The sequence below is a fragment of the Meles meles genome, chromosome 19, assembly GCF_922984935.1.
Source record: "Meles meles chromosome 19, mMelMel3.1 paternal haplotype, whole genome shotgun sequence".
NCBI lineage: Eukaryota > Metazoa > Chordata > Mammalia > Carnivora > Mustelidae > Meles > Meles meles.
Window position 1 is genome coordinate 2,770,705 of NC_060084.1, and position 27,721 is coordinate 2,798,425.

The following is a 27,721-nucleotide window of genomic DNA, read 5'->3' on the forward strand; positions in this document are numbered from 1 at the left end:
GAAAAAGTCATGAATAGAGACGTTTGATAGAAATTCAAAAGACAGAATTTATCGGTAGGTGTTCCTCCACCTCGCCCTGCCCTCAGTCTCGTGGTTTCTGTGGCAGCCGCAGTCTGTGGCACCTGTGATTCTGGGTACCCTTCCAGGGCGTTCAGCACGAGGTGGCCTCTTTCTGACGACCGCGATGACACAGTAGTAAGAAGGAAGGGTCGCACAGCCCCTGCTCCACGCCGGCGCCGTCCTAAGTGTCTGACACACACCGACTCAGGGAATCTCTCCCACATCCCCACTGCGCAGATGGACAAACTGAGGCAAAGGAGGCTGGACAACCTGCCGGACATCATGGGCTCATCGGGGAGCAGACGGCGTGCAGAGTCTCCTGCACTGGAATCCTCCCCACCCCCCGACGGAGCGACATGTCCCAGGGACTGCTGCCTTCGTGAATCGGCCTCTTTATTCCGGAGGCTACGCCGCGTTCCGTTTCAGGAAGATCCTAGCTTATTGGCTTGGCCCCTCGAACCAGCCTCTAGGCTGTGTCCAGGCTCTGCGGGGCAGGGACAGGAGGTGGTGGTGGAGAAACTGCCCAGGCTTCTGAAGAAGTGTGTGCGCTCCCGCGGCGGGACAGACGCTCGAGAGTGGAAGTGCAGGGGCGCCCGGGGACTCCTTCAGGGACGCGTCTGACTCTTGATTTCAGCCCAGGTCATGACCTCAAGGCAGTGAGATTGAGTCCCACGTTGGGCTCCATGCTAGGTTGGAGCCTGCTTAAGATTCTCTCTTCCCCTCTCCCTCTGCTCCCTACCTCCTGTGTGCACGTGTGGTCTCTCTAAATAATTTTTAGCGCAGTTGCAGGGAGGCACCTGGGTGGGCTCAGTGGGTTAAGCCTCTGCCTTCAGCTCAGGTCATGATCCCAGAGTCCTGGGATCTAGTTCCGCATCAGGCTTCTGCTCAGCAAGAAGCCTGCTTCTCCCTCTCTCTCTCCCCTTGCTTGCATTTCCTCTCTCACTGTGTCTCTCTCTGTCAAATAAATAAATAAAATCTTAAAAAAAAAAACCAAAATATAAAAAGTGCAATGGCAGGGCCCCAGAGAAATCGCCTGCATAATTTTGTTAGTGACCATCATGTTTGTGTTTGAATATGTCATTTGTTTGAATGTGACCATTCAAAGGGCTTGAATCCCACTGCCGCCAGCTACATGTGAGAGCCCCGCCCCCACTCCAGCACACACACCGCCCGTCCTGTCCACAGCACAGCGCCGCACCCCTGCGAACGGCGCCCCCCGAGGTTGTGCCGTGGACGGCATGTGTGGGCGCACCTACACGCCCTGAGATATTGGGAAGACAGTCTAATTGTGGTTAGAATTTGTTTTTCCTTCGATAAAGAGTAGAGCATCATTTTATAAATTGAAACTCCTTTCTACTGCCTTTCCTTTGACTAAAATATTTTCCCTCCGATTTGGAGACTTCAGGTGCTGGTTGACACACAGGTTTACTCCTCTCTCCCGGTGTTCTCATGCAGGGTAGACGGGGAAATACCATTCACTGAGAAAACATTTCTGTTACTGCTCGGAAGGAAGGAACAAACTCTACAAGGAGACGGTGGGGGGAGACGCGGGGGCGGCTCTGCCGGTGAAGCGTCCAACTCTTGATCCTAGCTCAGGGCTTGGTCTCAGGGTCGTGAGTTCAAGCCCCACCGCGGGCTCCGTGCTGTGGCTCCCGCTTTAGCAAAAGAACAAGAAAGGAGACCAGGAACATGAAGAAGAAAGAAATGTGCACTCTGAGAGCTGGCGGCAACCCCGGGCCACATCACCCACTTGAATCTCGTTCCAGTCAAACCCCATTGCAACACTTTCCAAAAGGCTGAAAAAGGAAATCTGCTGCGAGCAGAGGGCGGGAAGCCGGCAAGGAGCGTGTGCTTGAGCGTGTGTGTGCGTCTACGCGTGTGTTTCAGACATGGACTTAAAAAGACAAAGAGTAAGTAAGAAAGGAAAGAAAGCAAGAAAATTAAACACAAACGTCATGTTCAGGAAGGGAGCAGGCAGGGAGACATGGCAAGGGACTCTGCCAGTAACTGAGGGTCTTTCCAGGTGGGTCCTTAAATCTAGAACATTCCGATCCAAAGAGCACCCACGCTCCCAGGGAGGAAGTGGTGTGGTTCTCCAGTGCCCCACATTCCTGTGCCCTCTGAGTAATTCGCTGGTATTTATGAGAGGCACACGCTGAGCTGTCTTGCTCTGACCTAGCGCACTTGGAACGTGACTTAGCAGGACAGCACTGTGTGTGTTTTCTTGTGAAACTGTTTCCGGGGCCCCCCAACCCCGGCCCTGAGAGCTCGCGGTTGCTGGGGACTCCTAGGCGGCTCCTGAGCCCGCCTGTCAGGGAGGGATGGTCCGCAGGTCTGGGATAGGAAAGCCAGTCTCATTTTTGGTTTGGGGCTTTTTTTTTTTTTTAATTGTGATGAAATTGCAAACTTACATCCTGAGACTGAAATTAAATGGAGGGAAGGTCTGCCGTTGTGGGTGGTCTTCCTCGGGCGTTTGGAAGGAGGGGTCGGACGGAGCGGGAGAGTGCGTTTAGCAACATTTCCAATAGGGTAATGACAGGAATAATGATAGCTGTCCCACTTGGGAAGGGGAAATCACAAAAGCCTGCACGGCGACGAAAATAAACAAGCGTGCAACGCTAGCCAAGGGGCCTGGGTCCATTCTGAACTTGAAAAACATCAAAGAGAAGCCAGTTATCAGGCCGGCCAGGCTCCAGGCTCCGCTGCGTCCTGCCCAGTGCTTTTATCAGCCTTGGACAAGCTCAGAGGACGGCTGCCCGGCACAGCTGCGGGGAGGACGCACAGTGCAGCGAGACTAGAAGCATGTGCTCGGCGGCTGCAGATGCCGGGGAGATGCTGAGACTGAACGGAGGGTGGGGGGGCTCCTGCATCAGGGTCAGCAGCGCTGCTCCTCGGGGGGCAGCAGGGAGAGCCCAGGGAACCCGACTGCGGCCCCCAGCGCCGGGGAGTCTCCAACTCGGTGCCCAGCCTGGGTGCACGGTGCCGTCGTCACTAAGCCCCGCTTCCTGGTCCGCACACAGGGGTTGTCGGGAGGAGGACACGCAGCCCGCGTCCAGCCAGTAAAGATGTTCTGAGTTTCTCCCACGTGCCAGGCATGGTTCTGGGCACTGGGAACAAAGTGGTGAGAAAACAAGATTTTTTTAAAGACTTCTGAGAAAATCGGGGTAAAATAAAAGCCTCCAGAGACGTCAGACGGACAGCATCCTCGCAGTGCTGGAAATGCTCCGGAGCACACGTGTGTGCGTGACTCTACACGCGTGACAAAGCCGTGAGCACACGCGTGGCCACGGACACATCAGAGCTATGAGGGACGGGTGGGTTGTCAGTGTGAATACCCTGCGTATAACACTGTGCTACAGTTTTGCAAAACGTCGCCCCTGCGGGATGTCCCTGGACCACTTCCTGCAGCTCCGCGGGGCTCTGCGATGACCTCAGTACGGATTGTAGTGAGAGCGAGACAGAGCCCCTGGCCTCCCGGGCACACTCTCCGGTGGGGAGCTTCTCCTGGGAGCCTCCCGTTAGGGTAGCTGCGTCATCAGTAATAGCCTGGTTAGGGACACAGGATCAGTCAGGGTCCTGCCGGGTCAGAACGACACCGCCACTCCAACGGGGCTTTCAGTTGAAAGGGTTTTAATAAGGACAGCGTTTGCAAGGGGCGCACAAGGTCTGCGGGGCTGGAGGAGGGAGGGCAGCAGCAGCGGGGGACTGCAGGGGTGAGGGGACGGAGGGGGGACACCTAGGTAGGTTGTCCACATGGAGAGGACCCCAACAGGAGCTGTGACCATAGGTCGGGGACATGGTCGACCAGGTGTCCGAGCAGGGAGGGAGCGAGAACTCCTGGCCTCCTTCACCTCACTGTCTGTGGATCCACGGAGCGCCCACTGCCAGCTCCAGCCAGGAGCAGAGGCCAGGATGGGTGACAGAGTCCGTGCGGGTCGGCCAGCAGGGCCGTAGAGGGCAGGGAAGGCAGGAGTGGATCCGGAGGGGCACACGGAAGTTGATCCGCTGAGAAACGGCCCATCGGGATGATCTAACTTAAGACAAAGAGACTAACGTCTGCATCGACTTGACCATCACGTCCTGGGCCACCAATAAGGGGGAGCACGCTGGACAGCTGGGACGGCGGGGGCGTGGGTTATCTTGCTGTTGGGGCAAGGGTCTCCAGGCATGACTCAGAGGAGTGGGCCCTCCCCGGCAGCACCTGGCTCCCTACAGCTGAGGCCCCGTGACCTGGGGGCCAGGGAGACAAAGGACTCACGGCAATGACGGGGAGCATGGGACGAGGGACTGGGAACCCTCTCTGCGTCTTCCAGAGCTTCCTAAACCACAGGGCGGGCTTGTGAAATTCCTAGGGCGGAGGCTGGGGTAGATTCAGTTTCCACACACCCCAGGGGCTGGCTGCCGGCTGGGGTCCGGGGCTGTGCAGCCTGCCGCTCCACAGGTCTGTGGCTCTGGGGACCAAAGCGATGCTTCTGTCTCCCTGGTTCTGGGAGGCTTAGGCTGTCCCTGTTGCCAGTGCCAGGACCACAGCTGTGAGCAGTGCACACACACACACACACACACACACACAGCCTCGCCCTGCGTACCTACCGTGGGTGGGGGAAAGCCCAGAGGGAAGACTGCACGAAACAAAGCAGGGAGGAAGGCGGGTGGTGCGCGGGTTTCCAGGGGCTGCCCTCAGTTGCTACAAAGCAGATGTTTAGAACAGACGTGAATTCTCTCCTGGTTCTGGAGGCCAGAAGCCCAAAATCCAGGTGCCACAGCCTCCAACGCCTGAAGGGGGGGGTCCTTCCTGCCTCTTCCAGCTCCTGGGGACCCTCTGCCGCCTCCTCTCTGGTTCAGGGTGCCAGCCGTTGGATTTAGGATGATCTCCTCCGGGGAGTCTTACCTGACTTCCCTTTCTCCACGGAAGGTCCCATCCGCAGCTTGCAGGACCTGGGGTGTGGACACGCTCTGGGGGCCACCACAGACGGTGACAGGGCATGAGGAGCCTGGTGGACCAGAGGAGGGAGAGGGACAGCTCGGGCCGGGAGCGGCAGTGGGGGGTCAGCGAGGTGCGCAGCCGTCAGCCTCTGAAAGCGGGACCCTGGTGGCTAGAGTCAGACCCCAGGTGACCTCCCCGCCTCGCCTCACTCCCGGCCGGCTTCATGCTGTGGCTGGTTCTGATTCTCTGCCCTGTGTTTGCTCATGCGACTGACGGCCTCGTTCTGTAACCTGGCTGGTTCCAAGCAGCGTCTGTATTTTACAACAGCCGGGAAGCCCGTGCTGGCCTCAGGTACCGAGCCAGCAGCCTGGGTCTGTGGGAGGAAGTGCCCCGGTGGGGGGAGCGGCCCCTCACTCAGAATTTCAAGATGGTGACAGCTGGGCATTAAACCCAGTGGGGCCCTTCCGACGGGGACTCACTCTGAGGGGCGGCGGGTTAGGGCCGAGCTTTGCAAGGCAGGCCCGGTGACAGTCACCGGAGGTGATGGAAAAACAAATCCAGATAGACATGCCCGGCCCCCCCCAGGCCAGTGAAGGCAGAGAGACGGGGAATCCCTGCCTCTTCCTTAAAGGGAACCCATCCCCTCCCACGAGGGCCCGCTTCTCCCCGGCTCACCGTCCGCGGAGCTGGTGTGGCGACGCAGGACTCGTGGGCCACTCCGCATGCTTGAGGGGGAGCTCCGTCCCCGCACCCGGGTGCCCATCTGAGAAATGGGGAGAGCCCGGGCTGGGAGCTGATGGGGCAGGCAGACGTGGGTAGCGGCGGTGCAGTTCTGACACGGCCGGCTCCTGCTGGCTGCCGGGGGCCCCAAGTAGACACCTGGGCCAGCACCGCACCCGCGGCACGGGCGTCCTACCCATGCTGGTGGGCGCACGGTGCCTGGGGGGTGAGGATGACGTGAGGGAAGCAGGGCTCGAGGTGTGCGGCGTCCCTGGGGACCTTTCCTTTCTCCTCGTCTGGGTTTCCTGCTGACGGCAAGAACCAGCTTCAGCCTTTGACTAAATTGAACAGGACCCCTCTGCCTCCCCCCAACAAAAGCACACTCCCACCGCTTGCACACGCGTGTGCACACACACATTTGTTTTCTTTGCTGTTCACGCTTCTCCTTTTACCGTTCCTCCGGTCCCGATCCTAAGACTCCCCTGATTTTGTTCAGAGCCCAGAGCACACCCCGGGTCTTCCTGCGGGGGTCGGCGGCGGGGGGTGGGGGGGGCAGTCCAACTCCGGTGCTCACCACGCTGGGACCCGCAGGGAGGCACAGAAGCCTCGGAGATACGGGTGTAGTCCGCCCTGCAGGGAGCGGGCGGTGTGATAGAGAGGAAGGAGCCGTGGTCTGCGTGGGGAGGAAGGGACACGTGGTCCAGAGGAGGACTGTCTGGCTTCGAAACCCAGACACCGTTGTTCACCAGGAGCGTGAGCCCAGGCGAGGACTTACTTGCTGTGCTTAGTCCTCACCTGTAACCTGGGGACAAGAAGAGCGCCTCCCTCTTGATGGCTGTTGGGAGGGGAGGACGAATGCACACGAGTTAGTTCCATGCTTGTCAAAGAGCCCAGCACAAAGCAAGCCCCGCGTGGGCTTACTGTCCCCGTCACTCACCTGCCACTGCACCCCAGAGGCTGAGCGCCCCCGGGCTCCCGGCCGTCTTGCCCCCTCTGAGCTTCATTGTTTTCATCTGTAAGATAAAGACGAGCAGAGTGCTAGGCGTTTAGTAGATGCGGCAAAATTTCCCCCTTCCCCGAAGTTGCTTAGAGTCTGTGGGGGCAGGGTGTCAGGGAGGACCCCACAAGCTGACGTGAGGCTAACTGGGGGGTCGGCCGGGGGTTTGAGAGCTTCGGCGTTACGGAACCTCAGGGAAATCAGAACCCCTTCGCACCCCAACGACGGTCAGTGATGCCTCCAGCCCCTTTTCCATGTACCTACCCCAAAAGCTGACGTTATTACCATCCCAGGATATCACGTCCATTTTTGAGACCTCATAATACCTGAACTAACACGTTTGCTGTGGGAAAATTAGAACATACAGACGAAAAGGAGACGAACCACCGTGCACCACGAGCCAGAGACAACCAGCTAACAGTCTGGTGAGTGTCCATCCAGATTTTCTTACTTAAAACACAGAAATAGCATCGCCTGCCCTTCCAGTCCACTCCAGTCTGGCTTCCCCCCTCACTATGTCACTGGCCCACGCTCGTCAAGGTCACCGGTTACCTCCACGTGACCGACTTCTGCGGCCACGTGGCTCTTGTCGCGGCCCCCTCTTGTAATGACACTACCGCGAGCATCCTGGTTCCTGCCGAACCATGTCACCATCTTATTTGTCTACAAACAGATTTTTTTTTTTTAAAGAAGTTTTTTTTTTTTTTTTTTTTTTTGACAGAGAGAGATCACAAGTAGGCAGAGAGGCAGGCAGAGAGAGAGAGAGGGAAGCAGGCTCCCTGCTGAGCAGAGAGCCCGATGCGGGACTCGATCCCAGGACCCTGAGATCATGACCTGAGCCGAAGGCAGCGGCTTAACCCACTGAGCCACCCAGGCGCCCTACAAACAGATTTTTAAACTAACCCCTCCCCAAATGTGGAGGACCCGAAAGCGGTGGAAATCGCAAAAGCCTACCGGATCCCGCCTTTGCACCCTCCCCCACTTCAGGGAGCTCGCGCATGGGGGCCGCTACGGAGCCACAGGCCAGTCAGGACCGACGGGCCGTCCGGCAGATACAACACGGCGTCGGGGCCGTGGTGGTGTAGACCCGAGCTGCCCGGTGCGCAGGCCCCCAGCTGCACGTGGCTTCTGGGCACGGGCTGGAACTGGTCCGAACGGAGACATGCGGCCATAGTTCGAAAACGCGGCAGGAAGGGATTTTAGATGGCTCCGTGTTTACGTTAATCGCGGGGTAATATTTTGGGCATACCGGGTTAAAATATTTTAAACTCAACCCCACCTGTTTCTTTTTTGCATCTTTCCTAAACGTGTCACTCGAAAGTGTTAAATCACGTGTGCACTTTGAGTTACACTTGTGTTGGGCGACACGGGCCAAAACTTCCCCCTTTTCCACACTCGCAAAACTGTTGACGCGTGTCAGCGAGGCTTTGTCTGCCTCATGTGCCCCGTGAGGTGGAGACCTCCCATCTTCGTTCTGCGGGTACAAATGTAGCCCTGGAAGAGGCGGGAGACTTGCCTGAGAGCGCAGCCTGCTGGAAAGAGCGTGACCTCTGTCCAAGGTCAGGGCGCGTCCCTGTCCTCCTCGGAAGCCCCCCTGCCTGGCCTCCCAGATCTGGGCCTGCGAGGCTCGGCATGGTGCTCAGCCTCGCTCCCTGCGGGAGGCTAGACTTCCAGGGGACGCTGGTTCCACTCCTGGTAGTCCATGGGGGCCCAGACAACTGAGGAAATAAAGCAGGGCCTTCCCTGCCTGCAGCCCTGCCCTCCCCCTGCCTCCCCTTGCCCTGCCCTGCAACCCTGCCGTCCCCCTGCCTCCGCCTGCCCTGCAGCCTTGCCCTCCCCCATGCCCTCTCCCTGCCCTGCCCCTGCCCTGCAGCCTTGCAGCTCTCCGCTCCCCTTTACTACCCAAGCAGAGCAGGGTTTGGGGAGTAGAGAGGAGGCTGCCACACTGTCCCGCTGGGTCCTGTTTCCATTAGAGTGACTGTTGACAGGAACATGTCACAGCTGAAGATGGATGCTGGCTTTGTCCCCTAAGTCCCCAGACCTCGGTGCCGGAGGTGGTCCCCGAAAGGCCTTTTCTCTGTAAATCACTGCATTGATTGGGCCCGTGAAGGGCTGCACACAAGCCCCACCGGGTCACAGAGCTGGTGCGTCCAGTCTCCTAACAGTCAGCAGTTCGGAGCGGGGCTTGCCCCCGGACACACCACCCCCTCTACCTCAGCGACACCAGAACCCGCCTGGTTCCCATCCACCCGCCCCGGGAACTTCTTCACGGATCAGAAGCGCTTGCCTGTCTTCCTTAGCTGTGACTCTAATCATCCGTTGTGCGTTACGTATAGCAACAGAGTGAGTTGTGAAGTCGACACAGGCTTGGGGTCCCCCCAGTAGCCTCCGACAGCACCCTGCGTGCCTTCCCATGGGGCCTCCCAGCCTGTGTTCTTGCGACACCACCGCGCGCCCGGCTGGGCTCCAAGCAGCCCCTCGACCAGCTCCAGCCGCCGTTTTCTCAAGGAAGAAGCTGAGGCCTGAGAGGTGGAGAGGTGGTCAGGGAACGGTGGCATCGGAACGCGAAAGGGGACCGCGGTCCATCGGGGGTCTCAGATAGACCGCGGGCGGGGTGACCACGCAGGAGGAGGCTCCGCCGTTGCTCAGATTATTGCATCATAGGTGGGGAGGACAGGCCACGCCTCTGGGAAGACGCGGTGAGGGTCAGACTGAGCTGCAGGGGTCGGGACCCGCCTGAGCTACTGGTGGCCACCACCACGGGGCACCTGCCAAGGGACCCGGCCTGCAGCTCCTCCGAAGGTTAAACCTGGAGTTGCCGGGAGATCCGGCAATCCCACTTCTGGCCTCGTACCCCAAAGTGTGAAAACAGGCCCCTAAGCAGAATCCTGTACAAGAATGTCCCTAGCCACACTGTTCACAATAGCCAGAGCTGCAAACGGTCCAAGTGTCCGTCACCAGGTGACTGGGAGACAGAGCGGGGCCCATGCACATGGCGGGATGTTGCTGAGCCGTGAAAGGGGGCACGGACGGGCGCATGGCTGGCAGCCCTTGGGCCGGGCCGGGCGGAGGGAGAGCAGCAAGCTCACAGGTGCGCGTCGGGTAGGGTTCCGCGGACATGCAGTGTCCGGAATGGGCAGGTGATAAATGAGCCAGAGGGCAGACGAGTAGTCCCCGGGCCGGCACAAGGGGAGTGGGGAGTGCCGACGTCTGGGTCGGGTTTCTCCGGGGATGATAAAGATGTTCACAGCGCAGCGAGTGTGCTCAGTGCCACGGGTTTGTGTCCTTTCCGTGGCTCATTTTACACGTGTTCCTTTCTCCTCCATGTAAGGAAAGTCAAGCCGGTGCCAGCAGAAGAGAAGACAGTCAGGCCCTCGGTGAGGTAACCGGCCCTGGGAACGCGGCAGGAGGGCTCAGCACCGCCTGCCAGATACTTTGTTGTTCTCGGTTTTTGCACACAGTGTGAGTCCCTTGTCCCTTCTCGATGCCCCGGTGCCCCGTGTCATCACGGCATTGGAATCCACAGTGACAGGCAGCTCGGTCAGGCACTGGGGCGCCAGCCCCAGAAGCCCCCACTGGCCTCATGAGATATCAGCCCGCTGAAGCCAGGAGTCCCGTCCCCATCCCCCACCACAGGCTCCAGAAGGTTCTCAACTGGGACCATTTGCTCTTTACAAGGGGCAGGCTCCTTATCTCAAGCTTCCTTCAGCCACGGGGGAGAGTTTGCAAACCATTTTCCTTGGGGACTGTCTCATGAGAAGGCTCTGTGCCCCTTCCTCCAGCTCCCAGTTCCTGGGTAGGCCCCTCTGAGAGCAGATTCCCTGCAGGCAGCCAAGATTGATAGCTGCCCGGAGAGGCAGCCCCCGTCCCCACCCTGAGCTCTGCAGAGGGAGCGGGATGCTTTCATGGACTGGGAGCTTCTCCATTTCCGTAACACCCAGCTGGAGCTCTCCCTGTGCTCTGGCTGCTGGGTTTGGAGCTCCCTTCAGAGCCCGGGTTGGGATGAAAGTGTTAGGAATGAAGTCGGCCGTGTCAGAGTCACAGGGCTGACTTCACATCCTTGCTCCTCGGATCAGCAAAACAAAATAAAAAAAAAAAAAGAAAAGAAAAGAAAGGGAAAGGTCTTAGCGCCCAGTGTTGACAAAGGGGTAACAGGCGTTTGTGAGCGCAGCTGATGGACGGGTAAAAGAATTTACAGCCTCTCCCCCCGGCGATTTGTCAGTGTATACACAGGAGCTTAGAAGCGTCCACACCCGCGGAGCGGTCACTCCTCCACCCGGAGCGGACCGAGGGGAACACGCAGGCAGGCCCACACGATCGTCCGAGGATTCCCCTCCTCATCCTCGTGCAGGAAGGGGCATCTCCAGGAGCGGACCTCGTGCCAGTCAGGAGGGGATGGGCTGGGGCTCCGGACATCCCCACTGCGTCCTGTCCTGGCTTCTCTGTCCACACTGACTGTCTTCCTTGTCATCTGCTGCAGGATTCGATTCTTTTAACTTAAAATATACATGTTCCCAAATAATATTTAAAGAAATGGAAACATTTCATGAGGAAGTGATGATAAAAGGGGCTCCTGAGGGGCTCAGTCTGCTAAGCTTCTGCCTTCGGCTCAGGTCATGATCTTGGGGTCCTGGGATGGAGCCCCGCATCGTGTCGGGCAGGCTCTCTGCTCAGCGGGGAGCCTGCTTCTCCCTCTGCTCTCCCCCGGCTCATGCTCGCTCGCTCGCTCTCAAATAAATAAAGTCTTTTTTTTAGATGCTAATGAGAAAAACAAGATCTAAAATTATATAATAATTCTAACTATGTTATATATATATACATAGAGAAGGAGAGACAGCGAGAAAATACAACAAAACACGTAAAGCAGCTAATCCCTACACGGCCGGGTTCTGGGTAGCAATAAATTAGTCCTTCCATGTGTCCATGTCCTCATTAGTAAGCTTTCTGTAAGGAATGTTTCCTTGTATAAGGCACATAAGATACTTACTTTGCAATAGGAAGAAACATGCTAGTTTTCAAATCCCTGCCAGTTGGGAACCACACAGGCAGACGGGAACTGGCAGACAAGTCTTGGATTAGGCATGTTACATTGTTGCCACTACGGGACACCGCGGGGTGGGGGTGGGGGGCGGTGTGGGTTGCAGAGAGCCCTAGGGGTTGGTAGGTCCTGACTGGGTTACAGACCTGGTACTAAGCAGGGGCTCGTCCCCATGGAGTGGAGGAAATACCCGTCGTCCCCTGAATCCCAGCAGGGCCCCGGGGCCCCAGGGCCCAGAACGAGGGCAGGTGTTAAACTGTTTATTGTTCCGAGTGAGCAGAATTAGCAGACTTCACACAGGTACTTGAGACGCACATGCCGCCCTCCAGAAGGCCTGCCTCCTTCAAGGGCCGCACACCTCTGATTAGCAACGCTCTGACTGCTGAAAGATCGCAGGCCCTTTCCGGGGCCTGACAAACCCCAGAGGCCCTGGAGGACAGCGACACAGGCCAGGGACGCAGGGGGAGTTTCCTGGGTGTGGGAGGACACACGGCTCGACCTCCCGGGCCGAGACCCTGCTGACACTGAGGGCCGGATGCACGACACGCCTTATGTGGCCGGGTCCTCATCACACCCCATTGGTGGGGAGTGTTCAGCCCATTTTACAGATTTTTTGTTAAGGGAGCTCAGAGAGGTTGTCTGGCTCCGTGAGAAAACGTCGTCCATTCATCCATCCGTTAAAAGATACGTACGAAAGCCTCACGTGACGGGCGCTGTTCTCGGCAGGGGAAACAGTAGCAAACCCATCGACAAACCTGCGACCTCATGGAACCTGCGTCTCCCGGGGGGCGGGGGGGGGGGGTGAACACCAGATACACAAGCGTCTGGTCGCGTTCAGTAAAAGAAAGGGAGGGCGGGGGTCGCGCGTGGACAGGGTCTGAGTGCGCACCTAGCCCTCCCGGCTGCTGTTTGGCCTGCCTGACACCGTGGGTGTGCCGATGTCCTGTCCTGGCTGTGACGTCACGTTGCAGCTGTGCCGATGTCCCCAGCGGAGGAAACCGGGGGGAAGGTTCAGGGATCGTCCCAGGCCATTCCTTACCAGTGCATAGCATCTACGGCTGTCTCCAAAGAAAACGTTTCTTAAGAAACACAAAATTATCCACACCCCCCCCCAAATAATAACAATAACGGCTGCCGTCTGTCAGGTGTGTGGTGAGGCTGCAGAGGGAGGCTGGCCTCCCTTCCACCAGACCCCCCGGGCTCAAAGGTCAGCTCCACTCTGTGCCTTAGGATTCGCATCCGAAAAATGCGTCTGAGGTGGTCCCTACCTTCCTGGGTCGGTACCCAACCTGTGCCGTTTGTTTCTTATTGTTACTACTCTGTAGAAGGTTCTAGAAGGCTCTGAGCTGGCCTTTCAGGAGCATGGGTCATCGCCCTACATAATCCTCACAGCCCTACTTCAGAGGCAGGACCAGACCCATTCACAGCCTACGTGGCGGGGCCGGTGGCGCTCAGAGGGCGAGGGGGAGGCTCCTGGGCCCGGGCAGAGGGGGCACGGCTCCTGGGCTCCGAGGCTGTGGGGGTTTGGCCCGGGGGGGGGGGGCCTGGTTCTGCAGAAACCACAGCCCCCCCAGAGCAGCACTGCGGCACCCTGCCCTCCGAGCTCCGCTGTGATTTCGAGATGCCCACGTCTCGGCGGAGCTGGGGGCGGTGCGTGGCTCCCGCTCACAGAGAGGCTGGAGCTGCGTCAGGGAGCGGAGGGTCTGCTGGTCAGCCGGCACTCCTGCTCGCTTCCCAAGCCTGCCCCACTGTCTTCCAGTCTCGAGCGCCGAGCTTCGTCTTGGCAAAGAGAAGTTTGGTGTTTCCAGAAATGGTTCTTCTCTTCCCTGAGAACAAACAGACCCCAGCGCGTCGCCATCCCCACGGGAGAAGAGACGGAGGAGGAAGTGGCGGGCCGTGCCGTCTCTGGAAGCTGGGGGCTCCGGGCGGGCGGTATACCTGCGGGACCGCCCCGGTGAGCCCCTCTGTGGGGCAGCGAACGGAGGCCTCAGAAGCAGGAGCGCCCCACGAGAGCAGCAGAGCTGGCCAGGCCGCTGTTTTGACACTAAGAGGTTGTCTGAGAAAACATGACATCTTCCAGCTCCCCGGTGCCAGCCTCTCCTCCCGGGACTGCCCACGGGGGAGCCGAGCCCCCCAGGTCCCCATCCCAGCTCGGGCTCGTGCTATCCATGCGCTGCAGGGAGGCCACCCGCACCTCACTTGCCCCATCTGCAGAATGGGCACGTCGGCCCCACAGGGGGGGTTACCAGAGGGCACGAGTGAGGCCCTGTGAGGCTCCCCAGACAGCGCGCAGTTGCCAAACGCTCTCTGCGGGTCAGCGCTCCTTACCGAGGCTTGCGCTTCACCAGAAAGCGAGGGGGCCGGCGGGGCACCAGAATCACCGAGGACACAAAACAGGCGTGGAGGCTCCAGTCCATCAGGATTTGCAGTTTTTTCTTAGAAAATTTTAAAATTTTGTGCTTTTTGTTTTGTCTTATGCCACATTTACCGAGGAGGGAAAAAAGCCGCATGGGGACATGAGGGAGCTCTGTGGGAGTCCCGTCCTGGGCTCAGAGCCTCCTTGTTTCCCCAGCGTGGACGGCGAGGCCCTGGGCTGGGAGCAGGGCATGTGCGTTAGCGAGGGGACCCTCGCTTGCCCACAGCCCCGCGCAACAAGCAGACCGAGCAGAAGCAAGCCTCTGGGAAAGGCTCCCCCTGCTGCGTGTGTCTCTGCTTCCCTCAAACGCACAGCCCGGGGAGCTCCGGGGGTCCTCCCGGCGGCTGCAGCCCCTGGGCCGAGGCTGGTCCCCGCCACGGGGCGTCTCCGGGGTGCAGTAACGAACAGCAAAGCCTCTGCTGTCCGCAGTCAGGCAGGGCAGCTCACACGAGAAGCTGCCTCGGAAGTTTAGGGTCCGGGCAGGGGGTCTCAGTCCCCAGCGGCCACGGAACTGCGCAGGGGCTGATAAGAAGCCCTAGCGTCTCCCCAGTCTCCACCATGGCACCAGGCATCTGCACTGTCCACGCTTTCTAGAGGACCCCGAGGGACAGTCACCAGGGGCTGGGAGGCTTAGGGTGGAAGCAGCAGGAGACAAGCTCTGGCCAGCTGACCGAGAGGCCAGACCGTGAAGGGGAGGGTGATGCGGGGTCCATCCTGCCCCTTCCTCGCCAGCCCCTCCCCTAGCCTCTCCTTGGGGCTCCAGCCCAGCTGCTAGCAGAGCCTCCCTTTCTCCTCCCCACTCACCCCTAACCCTACAGCGTGGTTCTCCCTCCCCCCCCCACCCACCTGTCACCCTTCCCTCGGTTCTCTGCCCTGCGTCCTGGGAAGGACACACACCCGGTCTTCTAGTTCCTGCCCTCCCGGCCTCGGGGCTTCCCACACTGATGCCAGAGAGGGGCAGGGCTGCGGCCCCAGGCTGGGACGGAAAGCCAGGCTTCCTAGTTGCTCTCATTGACCAACCAGAGTGGCACACGAGACTTTTCTAGAGCATTGCTCCAACTCTGGCCTCAGTCCCCCAGGCCACTGCCTGTCCACCTGGGACAGTGTGGTTCAGACCACACTCTGAGCACCTCCCCGCCAGCGTTTCCAGCTGTCCCGAACCCTATGACCTGACGAGGGCCCAGAAAGCTCAGCAGAGGAGTTGCTGTTGGGCTGCCTGCCGTCCTGCTGGGAGGCCATCGCCAGGGCCCCCGTTCCCCCGGGCCAGCATGCACAGGCGTCGCCAGTGTCTGCCAAGAAGGGGGCAGTGGCACCTGTCCAGGAACGAAGGACGGCACCCGGGGCCGCCACTCCGCACCCTCGTCTCAGCGGGGCTTTCGTTCCCACGCTGCAGCCCAGGGTGGCCGCATGGGCCTTGGGTCTGAGCTAAAAGGCAAACCGCTCATCTGTCTGCGTTGGGACAGGGAATAAAATTTCCCGAGCCAGGGCCCCAGGAGAGATTAGGTTTTACAAAGGAAATCTGCGGGATCTCGAATTGCCCGAGGGGACGTGTAGCTACGTTTCAAGCGGATAAATCAGACAGGGGCTGCGGGTGGCGGGTCCCCTGTCCACTCTGTGGGTCAAGTCGGTTGGCGACGAAAACAACCGAGTGAGTAAGAGGCTGGCTTTCAGGGTGAGGAAGAAAGACGTGAGAGCTCACCCACCCGAGCACACACGTACACTGCGGCACGGGGCGGACCCGACCGGCCCTTCTGGGCCCAGCTGTGAGCCGGTTCCCGGACGCTCGGGAGGAGGGCCAGGAGAGGGCCGTGAGCCAGAGGGTGGTCACTGGAACGTGCAAAGAATCCCCGAGCCGGGACGAGCCTCCGCAGGGTCCCAGCCCCCTCGCTGTTTACAGCAGGAGAAAATGTGGCCCAGAATTAAAGATACGCCCATGGCCGCAGAGACGGTGGGAGCAGACGCCCCATCTGGGGTCCCCTGCAGAGACCCCAGGCCCGGTCCGAGGTGGCGAGCACATGCAGGTACGCCGCAGCAGGGACACACACGTCTCATGAGCGAGCAAATGTGGGGAAGGGGTGGGACTTTATATCCCCAATGATTTTTTTTTCATTTGAATGTAGACATCTGGCATCCTATAAATAAAATAGAAAATGTAAATATTGTAAAACCCATTAGAGAGTGGTTTTAGGTTTGGTGAGAGCGCGGGTCCGCTGCTGCCCCGCTGCACCGAGCTGGGAAACCGTCACCCCCCCCACCACACGGGCCCTCGGCTTGCTGCCCGTCACCCCTGTCACCCTGGTCACCCAGGCGGCCAGGCTGCGTTCCGCTTGATGAATAAACTTGAAAACAGGGGCCAGTTTTCTCCTATTGATTGTGTTGTGTTAACAGTGTTGACGAGCTACCTAAAACCTTTCCTGCTTTCATTTTATCCCACGGGGGGAAACGCTTTGTGAAGGGAAAACGCCGGTGAGTCTGTCGTAGGAACACTGCCCCACTGAAGTGCGAGACGGGCCCCCAGCGGATCTCCAGGACCACGTTGAAAACGCTCCTCAAAAGACATTTTCTGTTCGAGACATATTAAACAAGCTTTATTTAATAATGCTCGATTTGACTTATCCCGTCTAAATATTTGCTCCGATCAGCAACCATTCGATCCCGGCTTCGCTCCTGGCTGCAGACACATTTCTCCGGGTTATTTTTCTTTGGTGCAAGGTCGATCCCAGAGGCAGGGAAACTGCTCTCGGGTTCCCTCCTTTTCTCTACTCTGTGCTGTGGGTAGAAAGCCGCAAAAAGCCTGAACTGGAGGCCGCGTTTATAAAGATTATGTTGCTTGTCCTCCCATCTGTCTGGCTGAAGGCAGAAAATGTCATTTAAAAGACTTATCCTAATCAGATAATTATAAGGAGAGATTTCTCCTTTTTAAGAAGAGCATCAGAATCTAAAGAAATTCCCAAGGAGGTGATCTTTTTCGGGCGCGTTTCGCCATCTGCTTTCCGCCATTCAGGGATTTTTGTTAACAATCGCTTACACCAAACGCACGCGCACTCCTTGGGCGTGCAAGAGGCTAGGACAGCACTCAGAAGAGGTGTCGTTCAATGTCTTAATTCACTACGTTCTCAAGCAGGGAATGGCACTTTGGTTTCTGTGAATTTGGGGGACACTCCGTGCAGGTCTCCTGCTTACTGTCACTGCTCCTGTGAAGATTTTGTTACCAGTGTCTAAAAAATAAAGCCTTTTTTCTTCTCCTTTTTAGGTTTTATCTTTGCATGGGCACCTTCAAAAACAGCCACCTTGAAGCCAGCGGCCCCGGTCACCTCTCTAGGTGTCACGAAGCATTCGTAAGGACACAGACCTCTGACAGCTACTCCGGATGGCCGCCCAGGGTAAGCCGGACAGCGGCGAGGGCCGTCCGTTATCTGCGTGGCCTCCTCGCAGGGGTTCTGCTCCCCGCCGGGGAGCGGTCTTTCTCAGCGAGAGGGACGTTTATGGTGGCGGGCCAGAGCCTGGTTTATGAGCCCGCCGGGTGGGAGGGTGCCGCCCGCCAGCCCACGGCCTGCGGGGCCTGAAGTGTTTACCGCTGTGCTGATTTACACCGCCCAGGTGTTCATTTGGGAAACATCTCGGCTCCGGGCTGACACAGCGATCGCCCGGGATTTGCAGACCTAGGCATTTTTTTCTGTTCCTAACGGTCCAGGACCCGGAGAGATGGTTAAGATAAAAAAAAAACAAAAAAACAAAAAGGTGCTGGGCCGAGTGGTTCGTGTCCTGCGATTTTCACACGGGAGGAAGCACCAGCCCGACGCCCCACATCCTGCCCCACGCAGGAAATTCCCCGGCCCCGAGTCTGCCCCCTCCTCAGACTGATTCCTTCTGTCCGCTCGCTCCTCGGCCTCCCAGGAGCGCACAGACGCTATGCTGCTTCCCCTCTGCTCCCCCAGCACCCTGCTGCGCCGCAAAGGGCTCCTGAAGCAGGGCTGTCCTTGGGCAAGACTCGGGGTCCTTGGGTGCAGCAGACACGTCCTGGAGAGGGAGCCTGGGGTAGGTGGGGATTTATTCCACGTGGACCAACCTCGGCCGCGGTGCCGATGCTTGGCCGGACCCGCTCGACAGAAGCTTCTCACTCAGCAGGATCACTTGCCATTCCTCTCGCTCCTGTCCGGTGCAGGTGGACAGACACCGTCTGTCACCGGGTTTGCGCTGGGGGTGCCGAACGCCCATCCCGGGGCAGCCTTGTGTCCTCTGAACGCTGAGTCAAAATGTGCCCCAGGAAATCAAAATGGTTTTTTCATTTGCCCAAAAATCACACATTTTCAATTGTGTTAATCATATCCAACCCAACTCCATTCAAGTACCTCAGACATCAGACCTCTGCCGGTTTGATGAAAAAGAAAACAACTATACTTTGACCTTGTAGACTATTACATCTGCATATATAGATTCTATAGTATGGTGAATATTAATAATATTCTATTATTAACAATAGTATATGATATGATATTCGTATCAAATATGAATAATGAATAACAGTGGGGTGAGGGTAGGGGAGGAGACCAGTAAGGGAATTGAGAATGATTCTTTGCATGTTAATTTTTGAAAATACCTTTCTTACCCATCCAGAAACTAGGGAGCTCTTTTAAGAGTTCATCCCAATCTAGCATTTCTCTCTCTCTGACAGAATGTCTCCAAAACCGTCGTTTGCCTCCTCTCACAATCTGCAGACGTAAAGCATTTGGTCACACACAGGCGGGTAGGGAGTAGGGGCCGTGAGACCCAGGTTAGCAAATGATAGGATTCCTTCTGAGTCCCATGTTTAAAACCGTCTTTTCGGCCAGTGCTTTGAATACTAACAAATTCACTAAAAAAGCATTCAAACCTCCCCTGTTTGTGCTCCTCTCTCCTGGTTTATGAACACAGAAACCTCCCACCATAGAAAAATATCACTGACTTGGCCACACTAAACAGGGACACATTCCCCAGCAACCGTTTGAAATGATCAGCCCCGGGGCAAGAAAAAAAATTCCAGCAATAAAACAAAAACCTTGATTTCTAAACATCAGGCCGGAGTCCTTTCAAGTGATCACGGACTCCTGAGGAAAATGGGTTTTCTCTGTTACCGTTCACAGCCTGATCTCGAGAAGCACCGTGGAAAATACCCTGCTGATTCAAAGAGAGAGCTCTGACATTTGAAAGGACTCGTTTGCCCTTGCTGGAGACTTCCTAACCGTGTGCGTTTGTGAACCTCCTTCTGAATCCGAGGAGGACAGACGCACGGAAATACGTGTGACCACGGTCCGTTGTGAAGAATGGCCTGAGAATGTTGGATTTTCCGACCCAACAGCAACACCCCCGTGAGCACGGTTCCGCGGAGCTCCCGGATTCATTTACTCATTTACTTTACCTCTGCTGGAACCGTCCCAGAAAAGCAGGTGACTTATCGAAAGATTTTGTTTTTCATTCTAAATAACAAGAGGGATCAAATGAATGTCATTCGACGGGGTCTGAACATTGAAATGTACGAGGGAGTTCTCCAGGATCTGGTAAATGGCTAAACAGATTAGTAGCCTTACTTTTTAACATATAAACATCTGAAACCCGTTTCCTGTTTAAGAAGAAGAAGGAAAAAAAAAAGTCTAGGTGGATGACCTCGGGCACTTTTTTTGATTAACAAATGTGAATTGTACATCATGGTGGAAAAAAAAAATGGCGCACGCTTGGTGGTCTTTCTACAGTCTGTATATGGGAGAGAGAGAAAAAAATACAAAAATAAACGTTACCTTCTCACTTCCAGGGTGGGCAATGCCATTTGTGCAGCGGCGTCCTGGGCTCTGGCAAATGTTAAGGCTGTCACCACGGACAGAATCCCCATGGTCTGTGTGCCTCGATAGGGTCCGAAGAAAAACATTCCCTGCATTCCTGCCGGCTGGCCCTATCTCCAGGCCCCGGGCTCAGCCTCCAGACCCGTGTCACTCCGTCCGGCGGTGTGGGACACGGCTAATCCAAACCCATGCCTCCCCCAGCCGGCCGGCAGCCGGGCGAAAACCGTGGCCGGTTCGCTGCCTCCGTCCCACACGCAGAGTCGGTCTCTGCCGTCAGGATGAAGCCCCAGCTGCGGCTTGTTCGGCCGAGAAGGGCTTAGAGGTTCTGGCACATTCTGACAAGATAGATTTTATAGGGTTTGTGCTAAAATTTGATATTGGAAGTTGGGATTCCAATTCCACATCTCGAAGGATAACAATAACAGCTGGAACCTTTAAGGAATGTGTGTCTTCCTTCCATTGAAGAATTACATAATAAAAGCTATTTATGTCAAACACCTTATAAGGGAAAGATTTAGCCCGAATGTCAATATAACATACAATACTTTGTATATTCAGATAGGAGGGGAAAATCCGTGTCCGCGCCAAATATTATTCTTGGTTGGGACTATCGGATATGTGGGGCCTTTAAAAATTTAAAGTAAGCATCTCCCTGCTTTAATTTACAAATTCGCCGAGTGAAGCTTTGTTTCGGGGAGGGGTGGGTATTATTTCTATTTTTGAAAAAAACCAGGTGCTGATGAATCACGATTTGTCTTCTCACGGCCTGGTGAAAAGACGCAAAAGGAGCGCCCGGCTTGATGTCGCTGGTGGGTGTTTGCGGTCTGCCCCGTGCGCTGGCGCTTCCCCCGTGGCCTGAGGGCAGCCGTGGCTTTGGGGAGTCCCTGGCGCCCAGAACTTCAGCAATTCTGATGAGCAAACGGGTCAGCCGCTCGGAAGGAAAATGTCTCTGGGCGAAGGAGGGAGACGTGGCAGCTTGAGGCGGCGTCCGCCTTCCGCCGGTGGCCCTCGAGGGGCTCCGGGTGGCGTCCCGCTCCCCAGCGACAGCAACAGTGAGGGCGACAGCGACCGCTCGTCCGCATTCCCTGAGGAGAGCGATTCCACAGCCAAACCCGACAGGATTCCTGCAGAGGCCAGGGGCTCGGCAGTGACCACGCGGCCCTGCCAGGCGGGCTCGTTAGGGAAGCCGAGCTTCCTCCTTATCTTGTCTGCTCAGACAAAGAGCAGAGCCTAATCGAGAGGAGAAGAGAACCCCAATTAGCAGAGCCCAGAGACGCCCCCCGCCCCGCACCCCCTCGTGGGGGCTCAGCTCCGCCCTCCCTCCTCTCCGGCTTATCAGCCCCTGTGACCGGGTTAATGAGGACAGCCCAGCTGGGTAGTGGCCGGAACGGTCATCTGCACAGAGGCCACGGGGACCAACGCAAACCATGGCTCCCCAGGCCCCGCTGGACCCCGTGGACGCCGACTAAAACTCAGCAAAATGCACGCTTCTCTCCTCCTGTTCTCGGGGCACAGCCTGAATGGACGCGCTCCCGAAACACACGACTTTGGGAAGGGTCTTTCTCCCGAGCCGCTCCCTTCTCCCCTCCGTCAGAAGGTTGCTGCGGGCGCAGGGGCAGGCAGCTTCCCCTCGGGCCTCCCTCCCACCCAGCACCCCTCGGGCCCTCCCCGCGTGCCCAGCAGCCGGCGGGCAGGCTCGGCATGGGGAGCGGTGCGCCGGTCGCCGGCGGGCCGGGGGGACAGAGCCACATGCGCCCAGGCCTGGGCGGGACGTCCCAGCACGGCGGCCGCGGCCGACTGCAAACGTGCCCGGGGCACAGGGGGCGGGAAGCACGCGCTGTCTGCAGCAGTTCATCCGGATCGCCTCCCCCTCCTCGGGGACACCCACGTGCACCGTCGTCACCTGCAACGCGGGCAACGGCAGGAACGGGAGAGGCAGCCGCCGCCACAGGGGAGGCTGCTCGGTCCCGGTGATGGCCTCACGGAGGCGACGCTGGAGGCCGGGCACCTTGCCCCGCCGCAGGCGCTCGCAGGAAGGGCTCGTCTGACCCCCACGACGACCCAGGAAGCAGAGGCTCATTGCCCTCACTTTGTGGAGGCAGAAAGACGTCAGGCCCTGAGGACCGATGAGGGGACAGTGGCCAAATCACAGGGTCGGGAGCCTGCCGTTTTCCCGCAGGCGCGGAACGTCGCTTCTGGGCTGTGATACCGGGTAAAGCCCGGGTCACACCGCCCGGGGTCGAGCCCCAGCCTGTCTCCTGGGCACGTCGCTTGACCCTCCGGAGTCGCCCAGTGCTGACCTGCGAAGTGGGGTGGCAACGGGCCCACGACACAGAGCTGCTCGGGATTGCGTCAAAGGGCAGGGGAGGTGCCCCTCACGTCCGCAGTGCTCGGCAGACGCTAGGAGCTTGGTCTGGGACCCCAGCCCCACGACCAGGCCGCCTCTCGGCTCACACAGTGGGTCACAGCCCTCAAGACTCGCTTCAGGAACCCCTCTGGGAACAGGGCCACGGTCTCGAACACGGGATAGCAAAGCTGTTGGGGGCAGAGAGTGTGGTCCCCGGTGTCTGCCCCCGGAAGGCCCGGCTGGCAGCAAACGGCTTCAGTGCCCGCTGGGAGGATGGACACGGCGCCCGGGGCCCCAGCCCTCATAGGGAGGGACCGTGCAGAGGCCCCAGGCCCGGCCTTGGCGGTCACATGACATGCCATCGGGAGACGGCCCAGGACCCCCGGCAGGCTCGCCGCCCACCCATCAGCCTTTCGGCCACCCTGGCCGCCCTCTGGTTTCTGTCGCATCTGTTTGGACGGCAGCCCCCCGCGGGAGCCCTCCTTCTCCACTCTCTTCAAAGTGCGCCGGCCTCAGCCTTCAAACAGTGTGTTGACGGTTGCGCGGAGCGCCGCAGGGACGATAAACAGCGCTGCGTCCTGAACCTGTCTGCCCCAGGCTTCGGGGCCTTCCCCCCCCCCCCCCCGCAGAGGCCGGGCCGCGTGGTGGCCGGGGCATCGGGCATCGGGCGTCGGGCAGACCGGGTTCCGGTCCCGCCCCTGCCCCCGGTGAGCTGTGTTTGCTCAGGCAAGTACCTCGCCTCCTCTGGATCCCAGAGCTGGTGGGCACTAAGTATCCGTTATTGTACTGCTGTGTACGTCGGACCGCACCGCCAGCCGAGCGAGCGGGAAGGCCAGTGGTGGTGCCGCGTGGCTTGGTGTCACTTGACGATCCCACGTTCTCTCCCTACCTTCTTCCTCCAACGGCCAATGAAACCTGCCGCAGCTGACACGTGACCTTGACACGAGCCCGTGCTCTCAGCCACACTGGCCACTTAGAGGCCCCACACCCGGAACGAAAGTGATGCTGATAGTTTGCAAATATATAAAAACCTGCAAGTGGTGGGATCATGGGCGATTCTCCTAACATCTCTCTCTTTTTCTTCACTTATGTTAAGTTTTTCATTTTAATCCCAGTGGAGTTAACTGGCAGCGATCTCAGTGTCAGGCTACAGCACAGTGGCTCGGCCCCTCCATACGTCACCCGCGGCTCCTCACGACAGGCGCGCTCCTTCGGCCCATCCCCCGCTTCCCCGGCCCCGCCTCCTCCCTCTGGGGACCAGCAGTGTCTGCTGTCGTCAAGAGTCTGCTCTGGGGTTTCTTTCTTTTTTCCTTTGTCCATTTGTTTGTTTCTTAAGTTTCACTTTTGGGTGAGATCCTACCGTGTTTGTCTTTCTCCGACCGCCTTATCTCACTCAGCATCGTCCCCTCCGGCTCCATCCACGTCGTTGCCGACGGCAAGCTCTCGTTCTTTTTTACGGCTGAGTAATATTCCGCTGTGTGTATAATACCCCTTCTTTATCCATTTGTCTGTCAGTAGATGCTTGGGCTGCTCCTAGATACTGTTGCTATAAACACAGGTACGTGTGACAGGTGTGAGGGGATATCTCGTTGCCGTTTTGATTTGTGTTTTCCTGACGTGGAGCATCTTTTCATGTGCCCGTTAGCCATCTATGTCTTCTCTGGAGAAATGTCTGGCCATGTCTTCTGCCCATCCCCCCTGCCACGGAGGAAAGGAAGAAGGGCACAGGGAGAGAGAGAGAAATTCAAGCAGATTCTGCAATGAGCCCTGAGCGTGGATCCTGACGCGGGGCTCGATCCCACGACCCTGAGATCATGACCTAAGCTAAATCCAGAGTCGGACGCTTAATCGACGGAGCGAGCCAGGGGCCCCTCTTCTGCCCATTTTCATTGGATTATTTGGTTTTGGGGTGTTGAGTTGTATCCATTCTTTATAGATTTTGGATATTAGCCCTTTTATCAGATACGGCATTTGCAAATACGTTCTCCCCTGCTGTCAGTCGTCTTTTAGCTCCTTCCCTGTGCAGAATCTTTTTATTTTGATGTGTTCCATGACATATCTCTGATCAAAGTCTTGTATCATCTCTTCCTAACCCCTCCTATGAATTTCTCCTGATGGGCTCGTAGTGATGGTGACAGGGGCAGCCGTGCCCTGCCCCTGCACAGCCCTGCCGCCCGACGCGTACCTCACTGTGCAGACAGTGTTCTTACCGGGCCACATCCCTCCCCGTGTGGGTATTTGCATGACTTCATGTTTCTGTTACGTGTTTATCTCTGTAACAGGAATATTTTACCCAGAAAACTTTTTGCCGTATTTCAGTTTACTGAGTGGGGAGGTAGATAAATTTCCAATTGTAATAGAACAGAGTCAAAGGCAACTAGCCTTTGATGACCTTTGATACATTTTAATGGAGCTGAGGAGCCCCCCAGGGGACACGAAGCACCTATGCCCAAGTAGTACCCCACAGGTCAAAGCTTGGCAGAAGCGGCCTCTCGGTCCTTGCCTTTGGGTTGAAAGAACCTGCGTGAACTCAGCCTTCTACTGAGAAGCAGACGTGGTGAGGAAGACATTTTTTTTAATTGTCACAAATTCTTTGGGGGAGAATAACTTCATAGATGAGATCCGTATTAAGAGACGTATTTACAGAGACTACGGAGAAACCATTTCTGCTGATTAAGGACGCATCTAAAAGAAACAGAGAAGAACGAGAGACCCAATTCGCCATGACGGTATAAGAACAGACAGTCCCTGAAAGGTGTCGTCTCTTAAACCCACACCCCAACGTGATGGAGGGGGGTGGGTGGAGCCAAACCACAGGATGTCAGGGCTGCAAAGCACCTAAGAATTCAGGCCCTTCTGTGCAACATGCCCGCTATTCGCTGGGGCTGGCTGCAGGGCAGGTTCGTTCCGGTTCAGCAGGTCTGGGTGGGGCTGAGATTGTCCGGCTTCAACCAGCGCCCTGGGGATGCCCCAAGTTGCGGGTCCGTGACCCACCGAGCGACTGTTGCTTTTACGGGCTCAGTGGGAGTTGCTTCCCAAGCTCCTTGATCTGGAGCAAGAGTTCTCAACTGCGACTAGACTTTAGAATCACCAGGGGAGATTCTTTAAAACTTCAGTGCCTAGGCTGTAACCCAGACTGATTAAACCAGAGCCCTCATGCGTGCGACCCTGCGTGAGGACGTTTTCAAAGCTCCTGGGTTCGCCAGTGCCTAGCTGATGTAGATGCTTCCTTCGTCCAGGCTGGGAAGGAGGACCAGGAAGACTGATCCCCACTGTTGGGGTCTAGACGTTCTCAGGAAGGGTACAGCCCACGGAGGGTTGCTCCAAGGGCAGGGGTAACAGGTCCCAGCAAGTCAGGGTATCCAAAGCAAGAAGAGCATTGAGGAATTCGGTGTTTTTCCAAACACACTTCGAGGGTAGAAGTCAGAACAAAAGCCGTCTTCAAGGGAAAGTATAGGCTGAGAAGGGGCAGTCCTCATGGGGGAACCCCAGGTCCTGGGGGTTTTGTGTATTTCTACTGAGGTGACCACGTACATAAAACTCAGCAAGCTATAAAAGTAAGATTTCTGCACTCCGTATACTTTCTGGATATAAGTTAAACCTGAAGAAAAACATTAAAAGCCAAGAAAGATAAACCTATATAACAAGTGAGATGACAGAAAAAACACAGAAGCCCAGAAACAGAAAGAGCCTCTGCAGATTAACAAGACAATGACAAGCAGTAGAAGGGAAAACGGGAAGTGCATGACTAAAACGCTGGAAAAATCAGAGAAGCAATTAATGAAAGATGAGCCAATGGAGCAAATCACATCAAATACGCTGACTGCAAGAGACAACCACCAGCTCTTTGCTGCATTTCCTTGTGTTTTTTACACAGTTCAGTATTGCTTTTGTGTTGAATCTCATACAAGCGTAGGGGCAGCCCCGTAATCTTCTCAGGGCTTATCTCAGTCTCCCTGGGCTAGATTTAATGTTGACACTGATCAGCCAATATCTGCGGACCTGGCGGGGGATACTTCTTCTGATGACACAGACTCTCAGAGGTTTTAAGCCAGGAGAGCGCAGGAGGTGGCCAGGGACGGATTAAGCCAACGCCCTGAACAAGGCTGACCAAGATAGAGCTAAAAAGAAAATCAGAACTAAACTGTAAAATCAATATCACATCAAAGCTTTTCTTTTTCTCTTTGATGTATTAAATCTCAAGTCCCTTTTTAAAAAAAAAATTTTTTTTAATTAAATTTTTTCTTTTTTTTTTTTGAGGAGGGAATCCAGGGAGGGGCCTGATTTTCCAGGTGAGCTAAGAGCAGGTGATGACTGGGAAGCGGGTTTCAGAGACGTGAAGGGATCGGGCACTGCTTACCTCCGCACTGCCAGCCCCTCCGCACGTGTGCCCGCCGTGAAAGAGGCTCGGAGTGAAGGTGGTGTTAGGTGCGGGGCCGTGGGTCTCTAGGAACTCTCCCTGGAAGAGCAGGTGTGACTCCAGGGGCCTGGCAGGCCAGAGAACAGAGGGCAAGGAGCTCACCGTGGCTCAGAGAAGGGCATCAAAGGCAGTCTGAACGTTATGGGCCAGGCATACCCCGAAAACCCTCCTGACCCTGCCTCTCCTCCCTGAAGGTTGCTCCTGGGAAAGAGTCTCAGTCATCGGCAATGAGATGTGATTTATAAAATGCCTCCCGCAGGAGGGGTGGAAATGCCGGGATGGAAGTTCGTACCAAAGTGTGGGGGATTTCCTGCAGGCCCCTTCCCAAAGCCAGAACGGATGCCCAGCTCTGGGACACCAGAGCTCTGACCGGGGGAGGGCGAGGAGGAGGACCCTCCAAAGCAGGAGGAGCGGGCCCCGAGCCAAATCAGGGCCCACTGTGAATCCGCAGCCCTTAACAAGAGCACAGGCCGACTCCAGGTCAATGTCATTGTGAACACAGAAGATGCCAGCAAGTCACGCACGCTTACAAGTTTGCCGTCCCTTTTAGCTGGTGCCCAGGGCGTGTCGGCAGGGTCTGCGCCTCTCCTGAGGCCATCCAGCGGAAGTGGGAGCACAGCCCCCACAGCTCCTGTGGAGGGTGAGCCCAGGGGCAACTCTGAAGGGGGAGGCCGCCCTCCTCCACACAGTATGCACTTCTGGGCTGCGCGGGACTCAGAATGACTGTCCTCAGCTCTGGGGTCCCCTTAGACAGGCCCCTTCCTCTCCCCTGCGCTCCCTCCCCCAGGGTGCTGCCCGCCGCTGAGCATGTCCACTCCACGTCCACCCTCCAGAATGGGGGAAGTGACCACAGGCAGGTTGGGGGACCCACTGGACATATCTGAGCTAAAACCCCACTAATCCCTTCACCTCCTGGGACTGTTGGGCCCCGTGACGTTGTGGGCCTCCCAGGTTAATGTCAGTGCTGGGCCGGCGTCGAGGGG

The 27,721-nt window shown here is 57.1% G+C and overlaps 1 protein-coding gene and 1 long non-coding RNA gene across 6 annotated transcripts in view; one reads left to right on the forward strand and one right to left on the reverse strand.

Moving 5' to 3' along the window:
• Nucleotides 1-77: 77 nt before the first annotated feature.
• On the reverse strand, nt 78-20,463 carry LOC123931033 (serine/arginine repetitive matrix protein 1-like). 4 transcript variants are annotated; one of them, XM_045987677.1, is made up of 9 exons: nt 19,930-20,463; nt 6,642-6,717; nt 6,500-6,539; nt 6,157-6,334; nt 5,660-6,009; nt 4,949-5,051; nt 4,651-4,744; nt 3,912-4,090; nt 78-3,167 (listed from the first exon to the last, which is right to left on the reverse strand). In XM_045987677.1, exons 2-9 carry the CDS (start codon nt 6,715-6,717, stop codon nt 2,802-2,804), a joined length of 1,386 nt encoding a protein of 461 aa, XP_045843633.1. In that variant the 5' UTR covers nt 19,930-20,463; the 3' UTR covers nt 78-2,801. The 4 variants fall into 4 exon arrangements, 3 of the variants coding, with proteins under 3 accessions (XP_045843633.1, XP_045843634.1, XP_045843635.1); XR_006816204.1 differs by lacking the exon at nt 78-3,167 and adding an exon at nt 4,319-4,511 and having other exon boundaries at nt 4,052-4,090; XM_045987678.1 differs by lacking the exon at nt 78-3,167 and having other exon boundaries at nt 3,183-4,094.
• Nucleotides 15,903-27,721, forward strand: part of LOC123931034 — a 39,468-nt gene continuing 27,649 nt past the window's right edge. The window contains exons 1-3 of one of the 2 annotated variants that reach the window (XR_006816206.1): nt 15,903-16,176; nt 17,409-17,538; nt 19,279-19,918. This is a non-coding gene — a long non-coding RNA (uncharacterized LOC123931034). Of the gene's footprint in view, nt 16,177-17,408; nt 17,539-19,278; nt 19,919-27,721 lie in introns of those variants that run through there. The other variant, XR_006816205.1, reaches the window with a different exon arrangement.

Coding starts and splice junctions, on each gene's coding strand:
- LOC123931033 (XM_045987677.1), bottom strand. CDS start 6,717: ATGAAAACAATGAAGCTCAGAGGGGGCAAGACGGCCGGGAGCCCGGGG. Junction 5,052..5,659: donor CCACACCAGCTCCGCGGACG/GTGAGCCGGGGA, acceptor CTGGTCCACCAG/GCTCCTCATGCCCTGTCACC. Junction 3,168..3,911: donor GTGGATCCACAGACAGTGAG/GTGAAGGAGGCC, acceptor CTTTGTTCCCAG/TGCCCAGAACCATGCCTGGC.